Source organism: Rana temporaria, chromosome 2 (genome assembly GCF_905171775.1).
Source record: "Rana temporaria chromosome 2, aRanTem1.1, whole genome shotgun sequence".
Taxonomy (NCBI): domain Eukaryota; kingdom Metazoa; phylum Chordata; class Amphibia; order Anura; family Ranidae; genus Rana; species Rana temporaria.
The window spans coordinates 445,571,342-445,583,386 of NC_053490.1; the positions used below are offsets into that span (position 1 = coordinate 445,571,342).

At 39.3% G+C, this 12,045-nt stretch overlaps 1 protein-coding gene across 9 annotated transcripts in view; it reads left to right on the plus strand.

The window, feature by feature from the left end:
• The window catches only part of RAP1GAP2 (RAP1 GTPase activating protein 2), a 794,986-nt gene that overhangs the window by 681,410 nt on the left and 101,531 nt on the right, over nucleotides 1-12,045 (plus strand). For all 9 annotated transcript variants that reach the window (XM_040338455.1, XM_040338453.1, XM_040338460.1 and 6 more), the window contains 3 exons: nucleotides 874-906; nucleotides 3,871-4,080; nucleotides 11,432-11,535. In XM_040338455.1, the coding sequence (XP_040194389.1) occupies nucleotides 874-906; nucleotides 3,871-4,080; nucleotides 11,432-11,535 (347 nt within the window). The remainder of the gene's footprint in view (nucleotides 1-873; nucleotides 907-3,870; nucleotides 4,081-11,431; nucleotides 11,536-12,045) is intronic.

The window sequence follows — 12,045 nt, forward strand, 5'->3', positions numbered from 1 at the left end:
CTGCTATCAATCTATCCAATTAAGAGCCGAGACCCCGGCCAGAGAGGGTGTGCGTGTCTCCGGCGTGGGAACGAACGGGCTCAGGTGAGTAAAATGGGGGGGCAACTCAGTGACAGAAGTTGTATAAATTCCTCTACTTTAATTTCACCTCACACTTTTCACGATTTTCTTAGATTGCATTAGAACCTGTAGCAAGTCAGATAGAGCTTGCCTCTTTTCCTGTCTGAAGCACATCCAGCATCATTTAGCCACATCCCCCTTCCCCTCTGCCTAACTCCTTTCATTCAATGGACTTTAGATCTTTTCTGTCATGCATTCTGCTTGCAAATATTGCCTGCCTACAAATGCCCAATCTTCTAGACTGATACCCACCCTTAAAGGCATATTGATATTTGCATAACTCCTCTCAAGAGCCAGTCCAGTGTTGCATCAGGGCCAAAAGCTCTTGAGATAAGTACTAAGGCAGGGTGCTGTGATGTTTTCAGGAAACTATATATATATGTATATCACCCATTCAGCCCCTCCAATGAGCCACGATCTGCTTGATGACATATGATGACATCACTGAGTCTAAAATAAGGTATATAATAAAACATTATTTATGTGGGCGGAGTTATAACACACTAGTATAATGACACCATCCCATAGAGCAGTAATTTGAAGAGAGATTCCACTAACCACACGAGTGTGGGGTGAAGTAGGGGACTTTAAATGGGCCGTACATTTACAGAGCAACAAAAGCTCAATAATAAAATATAAACTTTATTCTAATACATGATAAAATCTCAAGATTAAAAAAGTCAGCAAAAATTCTGATGTAAACAAAACGTAATATGTCTTATTTTTTTATTGTAACTTTTTTTCTCATTTCAGGATGACTATATACCATATCCCAGCATTGAGGAGGTAAACCTTTAAGAAAACTCTTTAACCTTTAAGAATAAGAATAGTAAATCACTAAGGCCTCAGTTGTAATCCTGTATGCAGGCAGCTTTTCAGTGGCAAATAGGCACTGATCTCCTACGTAAGTGGGGGTTTGGGCTCAAATACACCCTTTGAGGTTTATTATGCCCCATACACACAGTAAGATTATTGGACAAATGATTGCCCATTTTATTTTTTGCATGCTAATCTCAGATCGAACCTGAAGAGTTTACTAAAGTCACAAAAATTCTTGTACAGCAGAATACAAATTTGGAAGTGATGAAATGTTTTGTAATGCATTTGTATTGCATTTTCAAACGACAGCTTTACTGATTAAATGAAAATCGTATGATCTGGTATCATACAATTTTTTTTTGCTGAATGTCCGATCGGATAAAATATCACATCAACTGTCACAATCGACTCCCGAAAGTTCTGTACTAACAATCAGATTATCGTACGATTGCTTTGAAAGCGGTATTTTTCTACGATTTTCTGACCATGTGTACAGGGCTTAAAGTGATTGTAAAGTCTTGTTTTAAAAAAAAAAACTTACAATGTACTTAAAATGTACTTACCTCCTCTGTCCCGTTGTTTTACACAGAGCAGCCCAGATCCTACTGTCCTTGTGTCCCTCTGTGCTCTTAGTCCTTCCCTGTTCAGTGCCCCCAAAGCCCACAACTTTCTATGGGGGCAATTAAGCTCCGTGTATCCATTCAGACACAGAGCCCCGACCCGGCCCTGCCCCCTCTCTCCCCTGATTGGCTGACTGACTTTGATTCACAGCCGCAGGAGGCAATGGTGCCGCTGCTGTGTCTCAGCCAGTCATGAGGAGTGTCCCAAACGACTTAGACACTTGTGGACATCGCTGCAGAGAGATGAGGCTCAGATTAAAGATTAGGGGGTGCTGGGGTGGCTGCTACACATAGATTTTTTTTTATCTTAATGCATAGAATGTATTAAGATAAACAACCTTCTGCCTTTACAACTCCTTTATGCCCCCTACAAACGATCAGAAAATCATGTGAATCATCATGTACGATAATCGGATCGTTAGTACAGAGCTTTTGAGAGCCGATTATGACAGTTCGTCCGATATTATCCACATGCATTAAAAAACATTTGTACAATGCCAGATCGAACGATTTTCATTTAATTAGTACAGCTGTCACGTGAAAGTGCAATACAAATGCATTACAGCACATTACATCACTTCCGATTTCTTTTTCTGTCACACGAGAATTTTCGTGATTTTAGTAACTCTTCAAGATCGATCTGAGATTAGCATGCACAAAAAAAAAAAAGGGACGATCATTCGTCCGATAATCTCATGGTGTGTACCGGGCATTTACACACAGTGCCCCACTTTCACTGGGAGTAGTCCCTGCAATTAGTATAATATTAAAGAGGAACTTCATCTTTCTCAATTTTCCCACCCTCTTACCTACAGTATTCTGTGTTAAATAAGCACAAAAAACATTGCGTATATTACAGATTTTTTCTAAAGCAACTTAAAATGTTTTCTCAGTTCTGAAAGTCACATCAGTAAATGTATATAGGCTATATTTAAAAATAGATTGCGTTTTTTCTAGTGCACATTATCCATTAAGGACCCATTCACGGCGATGTACGTCGGCAGAATGGCGGGGTCGCGAGCGCGCTGCGAGCGGGGCGCTCGCGACCCGGTCCGAAGCTCCGTGACCACGACCGCGGAACCCGCGGACCCGATCGCCGCTGGTGTCCTGCGATCGGTCACCGGAGCTGAAGAACGGGGAGAGGTGTGTGTAAACACACCTTCCCCGTTCTTCATTGTGGCAGTGTCAGTGATCGTCTCTTCCCTGATATAGGGAAAGACGATCACTGACGTCACACGTCCAGCCCAGCCCCTCTACAGTTAGAAACACATATGAGGTCACACTTAACCCCTACAGTGCCCCCTAGTGGTTAACTCCTAAACTGCAATTGTCATTTTCACAGTAAACAGTGCATTTTTATAGCACTTTTTGCTGTGAAAATGACAATGGTCCCAAAAAAGTGTCAAAATTGTCCGATGTATCCACCATAATGTCGCAGTCACGAAAAAAAACGCTGATCGCCGCCATTAGTAGTAAAAAAAAAAATTATTAATAAAAATGCAATAAAACTATCCCCTATTTTGTAAACGCTATAAATTTTGCGCAAACCAATCGATAAACGCTTATTGCGATTTTTTTACCAAAAAATCGGTAGAAGAATACGTATCAGCCTAAACTGAGGAAAAAAGAAATGTTATATCTTTTTTGGGGATATTTACTATAGCAAAAAGTAAAAAATATTGCATTATTTTCAAAATTGTCGCTCTATTTTTGTTTATAGCGCAAAAAATAAAAACCGCAGAGGTGATAAAATACCACCAAAACAAAGCTATATTTGTGGGAAAAAAAGGACGCCAATTTTGTTTGGGAGCCACGTCGCACGACCGCGCAATTGTCAGTTAAAGCGGCGCAGTGCCGAATCACAAAAAGGGGCAAGATCCTTAACCTGCATAATCCGGGTCTTAAGTGGTTATACTGTATAAATGGCTTATTTTTCAGTGACAGTGATTTTTTGATAGGCAAAAAAAAAACGGTGGCAGCCCATTTACCAAAGTTTTCTATATGCATAACAACATAAACCAATAACAGCTAATAGATAACAATTGTATCTATGTTTACCAAAAATATGAATTAAATTATATGTGTAGCCAAAAACATTATTTTTTTTAGTTTTGGATAGAATAGCAAAGGATTAGAACCTTTGTCAAGCTCAGTAGAGTGTCCTCATATTTCATTTAGAAAATCGGGCTGCCTTATCTTACTACTCTAGGCAGCCCGCATAGCTACACTCCAGTAAATGACAGTGTAGTCAGATATACAGGTTGATTAGCAGTAAATTGACTAATAAATCTCTATTAATTTTGTCTTACAGATTTTAGAGAAGGATACCGAATATCCTTTGGTTATTCTGCCTCAGTTTGGTGGTTATTGGATCGAAGATCCAGAAAACATATGCACTCCAACATCATCTGACAGCAGTATTTGTGATGAGGAGGAAGAACCCATGAGCCCCAGCACATACGGATACAAACTAGAATACAAGGGTTCTGCTCGGGCCTACAGAAAGCACTTCTTGGGAAAGGTTTGTTCACTTATTAATGGAAATTGAGGTGGCAGTTTCTAAATGGAGAAGAATATGATTCAACAGCTGAATTTATGTCTATAACTCTCAGGCCTCGTACACACGACCGAGTTTCTCGGCAAAAACCAGCAAGAAACTTGCTGGGAGATATTTTTTTGCAGAGGAAACCGGTCGTGTGTACATTTTCGTCGAGGAAACTGTCAAGAAACTCGATGAGCCAAAAAGAGGGCATGTTCTCTATTTCCTTGACGGAAATGGAGAAAATTGGCTTGTCGAGTTCCTCGACAGCCTAACAAGGAACTCGACGAGGAAAACGATGTGTTTCGCCCGTCGAGTTCCTCGGTCGTGTGTACGAGGCCTCATACTTTGTTAGCCTCTTGAACACTGGTAAACAAAATGTCACATTTGTAGCAGTGTAGCGTTTTTTTCTTGATAAAAATACATAATGTGGCAATGCATTCATAGCTGGAAAACAAAATGAAGGAACATTTGAGTGCAGTAATTTATGGGCAGCACAGGGGCTAAGTGGTTACCCCAGCAGCTCTATGGTCAGCTGTTTGAATCCCTAGCGCAGCAATACCTGCCTGGAGTTTGCATGTTCTCTCTGTTTCCTCCCACACTCCAAAGACATGCTGGTAGGTTAATTGACTGATCTGTTTAAATTGACCTTGTGTATGTAAGAATGTGAGTTAGGAACCTTAGATCGTAAGCTCCTTGAGGGCAGGGACTGATGTGAATGTACAATATTTATATATATACATTGATGGTGCAAAAGGCCTTGCTGCGTCCCCTGGTACATGAATGCCTTGAAATTTAAAGGAACCTTCTTATCTATCATAAATAGATTAGCTTCTGTCGCCTAGAAAAAAAGGACCCACGCTAAATGATTACCTAAAAATTGTTTTAGTGTGGTACTAACAGTTGCAGAGTAGTCATGAATTTACAGACAATAATTACTGTAATGCCGCATACACACCATCACTTTATGTGATGAAAAAAAACGACACTTTCTGTGAAGTAAAAAATGACGTTTTTGAAACTTCAATTTTCAAAGACGAAGTTGCCTACACACCATCGTTTTTCTCACAATGTTCTTGCAAAGTGAGGTTACGTTCCACCACGTTTTACCATTGAAGCTAGCTTCTGGGCATGCGTGGATGAAAAAACGTCTTAGAAAACGACGTTTTTTGCTACATACGGTCAATTTCTGTGAAGTAAAAAGTGCACTTTTGAAAAACGACACATAAAATTGAAGCATGCTTCAATTTTTTTTGGTCGTTTTTTACAAGACATAAAACGACGTTTTCCCCCACACACAGTCAATTAAAGTGACGTTTTTAAAAACGTCATTTTTTTTCATCACATAAAGTGATGGTGTGTACGCGGCATAAGTCTGTAAACCAATGGTATGTGTATTGCCAGGGGTATTTCTGATGTTTTAGGAGGTATTTCTGTTCATTTAATTTTAGTGTAACGTGATAAAATTCTGAAAGATTACAGGACCTCTAATAGACGTACTATTCAAAAATCATAATGGTATTGAAAATATGTTTTGGGTAATAGCAATATATGAATACATTTAAAAAGGTACTCTACAGCTTAAATAGCATTTAGCAATGGATATTTGAAATGCTTCTGATAATAAAGGTACATGATGATATAGCACTGATCAATACTGCTATGATAGGCTGAAAGCTCCTCAGCTAGAGAGCAGGGAATGAGCCAAACTGTGGACCATTCTGTATTAGATAAGGTCGATTTCACATATTTTACCTAAAGGTAGAAACATCTTTTTTATTAGAAATCTTAATACACTTATTCATACCTATTGCACATTTGCTTTGTGATTTAAGCCTGGTACACACTACAGAAAAACGTGACAGCTTTGGTCGGGAGCCACTGTACTAACAATGTGAGATTAGACCAGGGATCTCCCCTGCTGAGCTGTTCTGTTGTGACAGGGGGACGCCCCCCCACCAGAACATTCTGATTAATGCTTCCTGCCATTGGCTGAGAGTGCTGATTGGGAGTCAATCGGCTGCTGGTTTTCCGAATGGCTGGCTTCTTTTGGTCAGGCTGACATACACATTGGCAGAATGTCAGCCAGTATTGTTTGTACCAGCAATGTCTCCCAACATTCTGCCCCGTGTGTACGGGGCTTAAAGAGGAATTAAAGTCTTCCTCTTTTATTGTACCTATGGCCCCTTTCACACTGGGAGAAAAAAAGAGCGGAGGGCGCACCGACCTAGTGTGATACTGATAAAATGAATTTATTCAAATATTAAAATCAATAGTTATACTCACAAAAGTGGAGTTAAAATCAGGCTTTAAAATTAGTGCAGCAGATGTCCAGCAACATCAGTGGAACACGAATAATCGTTTGAACCAACAGTCAATCTTACAGCTGACGCGTTTCAGGGGCGTACCCCTTTCTTCAGAGCTTAGTGGTCTGCAGTAGTGCTCACTAAGCTCTGAAGAAAGGGGTACGCCCCTGAAACGCGTCAGCTGTAAGATTGACTGTTGGTTCAAACGATTAAATTTAATATTTGAATAAATTCATTTTATCAGTATCACACTAGGTCGGTGCGCCCTCCGCTCTTTTTTTCTCCTTTATAGTTCTATGAATTCCCACGATTCTGAGGAGGTCTGCAAGACTCTAGAAGATAACTTTTAATTGAACTGCACCACCTCATAGCACTTCCCGAAAATACCAGAGCGCAGGAGATTTGTTTTTGTATATCTGCCCTTTCACACTGGGGCGGGCGGTGCGGTTGCGGTAAAGCGCCGCTATTTTTAGCGACGCTTCACTGCCGGAATTGCGGCGGTATTCGGCCACTAGCAGTGCAATTTTACCCCCGCTAGCGGCCAAAAAAGGGTTAATACCATCGGGCTTTCACACTGGAGAAACAGTAGCCGCTTTTTCAGGTCGGTTTGCAGGCGCTATTTTTAGCGCAGTGGTGCCTGCAAACCGTCCCAGTGTGAAAAGGGTCTACAGGTAAGCCTATAATAAGGATTACCTGTAGGTACTGTAAATTTCTCCTAAACTTGCACCATTTAGGAGATATTTACTATACACGCCGCCGACACCATCGGCGCATGCACACTGAAGGAACGACCGATTGTGCATGCGCCGGATTGATGTCATCGCGGCTCCAGCCAATCACACCTCTGGAGCCCACAAACCCAGAAGAAACTCCGGGGAAAATGTCAGCCGTCTCAGCGGTGTGGGGGGCCGCTTTAACAGCTTTGTTCTGAGGTAAGTATTTTATAATGAGCTAGTATGCAATGCATTATTATGCCTTTGTCCTACAGGTTTAAAAGCATGTGAGTGGAATTAGTCTAGACATTTCAACCATTATTTAGATGTTCCAGAATTTTTAAAAAAATTACTTTAAGGCTCCATTCACACTAGTGCGATTTCAGAAGTGACTTGAGATGCACAGAATCTCATGAGAATGGAAATCACTTTGTTTTCAACAGTGCCTGTACACATCAATACAGCTCAGCACAGTGCAATTTTGTAAAAGGTTCCTGTACTACTTTGGTGCAATTCTAAAATGATTTTGGCCTCAAAGAATATACAAACCGTATCCAAGTTGCATCCAAATTGCTACATTATCGTGCAGAAAGTCAGATCAAAATCGGATTGCAGCAGTGTGAACCTACCTAGCCTAAAGGTACCAACATACAACAAAATATTATAAAATCACATTTTTATTTCAGAAATACAATTAAAATATTTCCCTGAACACATTTTAAAAAGACATTGTAATGAAATAATGTAAAAACTGTACCGAATAAGAAAAACCTCCACTCATATGATATTCCAAAAAATGTTTGACATGCTTCCTGAGTGATGTAAGAGCCGATGGGAGGAGTCACAGCAAGTAACTTTAAATAATATAGATTGTAAGCTCTAATGAGCAGTGGCCGCCGGTCCACAAGGGGCGCAGGGGCACCGTCCCCCGCCCCCACAATACACCCCCCAGTCCCCACAATCTGCCCCCCTAGCCTGCATAATTAAACATCAGAGGATCCATTTTTAATAAATAACAATATGACTTCAACATCTCAAAGTTAAAAAATGTTAGTCATACCATCATTCATCCACAAATCAATTGCTCCGTGTGTGTGGCCGTGCACTGTGCGGGGGGCTGGACCAACAGGTCTCCACCAGGTCCCCGATTGGCCGGTTTCATGTTGTCCTCGGGGCGCATAGCACCAGGGCAGCCGTCACCTTTGGAGGGCTCCACCTGTAGGGTGATGCGGACCTAGAGGGGCCCGCCCGTGCCCACCCAAAGGGTTTAGGAAATATTTTTTTTACCTACAGGTAAGCCTTATTATAGGCTTACCTGTAGGTAAAAGTACCAAAATGGACTATACAACCGCTTTAATTTATATTGTAACTGTACTGTGGCCCTCCATTTTGAAAAGTGCTGCACAAACTGTTGGCACTAATTATTTTCTTTATAATAATATTTATAGTTTTAGAGGTTGACATTTGAAAGGTCTAATAGTTTCAGCATGTCTTAGGTAAGTATTCATTACCTTAAATACTTAGTAAGGCTCAAATGTCTTACACATGTTTTAATAATGTTTAATTTTCAAAATTTAAGAACATTTTGTTCTTCTCTTCCTTCATTCAGGGGATTTTGGTTCATTTATTTTCTGAGAGTTGTCTCTCACCTCATTTTTTACTCGTGTGTAATAATGACAGGGCTGAATTTGCTCTTGCAGCTGTTTGAACATCCTGCATTATACATTATAATTACTGTGGGGTTTAATGTTTAAAAGGAAGAACCCACAGCACATGGTGCTCACAGCGCCTATTTCTATTTATGATCTGCCTTAGGGGTGGATTAAAGAAAAGAAGGGAAATCATCACAACATAGCCCCAGACAGTAATATTCTGATTCTCCCCCAAAATAATAAAAATAATAAACAAAAAAATAAAAAAAAAGCTCCCACTGTAAGCAGAGTAGGATAAAAATCTATTGATTTTCTATGTGGAAATACTTATTAAAATTGTTTTTAATGTAAATGTCATCGTCCAGCAGTCCCATCACCATCTTGAGTTGGATATTGTATCTTTGGAGCATACCTTAAAATCTCAGTAATACTTATCACTTCAGGGAAATATTCAAAAAGCAATTGCTGATACCAAATTCTGAAGCATTTTATGTCCTTATAAATGATGTGTAGCAGTTTTATTTTAGTAAACCATTCTTCCTTTTTATAGCTATTGGAGGAAATAAGCTTAGTTTTCCCAATCCTGTAACTGTAAAAGTGATTTTTAATCTATGATTTCTTTTATTTTTAACGTGCTATGATCTGTTGGTGCTATTTTTTAAATGCTTGTAATAAACAATAAAATTATTTAAAATATAAAATACCTCATGCAGTATCTTATACAACGGATACTAAAGTAAGTCTGTACAAACTAAATTTTACTAGCTACCTTATTTATCGGCGTATAACACGCACAGGCGTATAACACGCACCCTAACTTTAAGAGGGAAGTTTCAGGAAAAAAACTTCCCACAGCCCCCTGCGTATAACACGCAGGCACAATTTACTCTCTATTTTCAGGGTAAAAAAGTGAGTGTTATACGCCAATAAATACAGTTCTTATAAAGTTAAAAAATAAATCCAATCAAAGTTCAAGGTGTGCACATTTGGGCTTCATTCTCATGAGGTAGCAATCAACATCTGTAGATGCATATCACTGCTTTGACCCTATACCCTATACTGCAGCTAAACAGAATTTGCAGCAACTGTCCCCATTCATCCATGGTCTCCAAACTGTGACCTTTTGCTTGCCTCTATCCAGCCCTTGGGGCACTATTTCATCCACAAATGACACCAATGACGGGGCACCATTCTTCACACTGAGAACAGTGGTGGGGCACTATTCTGCCCACTGACACCAATGATGGGATGAAATTGGATTTATTGCTTTGCCCTCAGGTGGCAATTAGACACCAAAGTATAAGTGTGCCACATCCTATGTAATCTAAAGATGCTGAATAAAGAAATAATGGACATTGTAGGCACGTATAAAAATATATATAAAACTTTTTAGGAATTCACATGAAATATATACATATACATCACATAATGTATGTGGTAAAGCAATATGGGACACAGTGGTTTGATCCTAGAGGTAGCACTTAGTTAATACTTCCTGTGTGGCAATATTGAGGAAATTCCCACACTGAGATGTAGCGTGTCTCTTGGTAGTTCCCACAGTCCTCATAGATTAAAAAGAATTACTCTACATGTTTCGCAACCTGATTGTAGCTTCTTCAGGAGCTTTAATAATTCTAGTTGGAGAAACATACTCAAATTCAAATACAGTATTGTACTGTATTTTAATTTGAGTATGTTTTTCCAACTAGAATTATTGAAGCTCCTGAAGAAACGACATTCAGGTCGCGAAACATGTAGAGTGAGCAATTATTTTTAATCTATGAGGACTGTGGGAACTACCGGGAGGCATGCTACATCTCAGTGTGGGCATTTCCTCTACCTCTAGGATCAAACCACTGTGTCCCATATTGCTTTACCACATATATTATGTGATGTATATGTATGCATTTTATGTGAATTATTAAAAAGTGTTAAATATATTTTTATACGTGCCTACAAAGTCCATTATTCCTTTATTCGGCACCAATGATGGGATGCCATACCTCCCACTGATGTCAACAATGGGGCACTATTATTCCCACAGATACCAATATTGGGACAAAATTACTCCCACTAAAACCAATAATGGGGCAGTGCTTACTCCCACTGACCCTGGGGCATTTTCTACTCCTTCTGGCCACAGTCTGGCACTGCTGAAGTCTGAAGGATAGTAAGCTGGGACGTTGTTTAGAACGTTTGGAGGCTCTTGCTATAGATTAACAGAAGTGTCATTCAGATATGGACAACAGTGTGAACAATATTGCTGTGCACTCTCTAACTAGCAATGCCTGTGTTGGCATTAACTTCTCTTGTGTTTAAATGCCACCACAGTTCATCTGTAAAGATTTAAAAAAAAATCAGTGTTGCTTTCATGTCCATTTATCTAGGCCATCTAAGGATTGCCTTGTGCCAATAGATACTTTATTAATCCTCAATTTATTACACCTCTTGGAGTCTTTGGCAGTATCTCTGTACCTGAAGATCTCTCCTTGCAGTTGGAGCCTTCTCTTTGAATAGGGTTTTCAAATAGCTCAGGGTTGTATGGAACTTGACTCTGAGTTGGACAGAAGTAAGGCATTTCTGCATAGTGTGTGCCCAAATGCAGGTTCACTTTAGTCAGAAAGACATACATTAATTTACCGTCTGTGTTTTCCTGTTTCAGGACCATTTAAACTTTTATTGCACTGGAAGCAGCCTAGGAAACTTGATCCTTTCTATAAAATGTGAAGAAGCCGACAGCATAGAATATTTAAGAATTATACTCAGGTATGCCATTATAGCTGTTTCATTTGTGTTCACTTACCAATAAAAAATATAAAAATTACATGGTTAAAATAAAATGAAAAAACTAAAACATATACCATTTAATTGGCTGATAGTAACCTATAGTAATCATTCTGAAATCACTCTTCTTGCCAATTTAAATGGGTCCAGATTTTATTGGTTACTATGGATTACAGTATATTGACCTGTTTATATGAACTATGTTAGGCAGTGTCAAGGGTCGATGTACTCAAATAATTTTCACATCTGCTGAAAGGACTGTGTGTGCACCTCAAACCCTTAGAAATAAGCAGAACATTTTAAATTAAATGTTTAATTTAAAAATGGAATATAATATTTGTTTAGAAAGCACTTCCTTTATATTTCCTATAGTAGTTAGGTAATCCCTTTCATTCCTCTTCTGTACTACGGGGAAATGTAAGATGCTACATTATTTCTATTGGCAGCTTTTACTTTTTTTACCTTACAACACTTTCATAAACTAGGCTTATT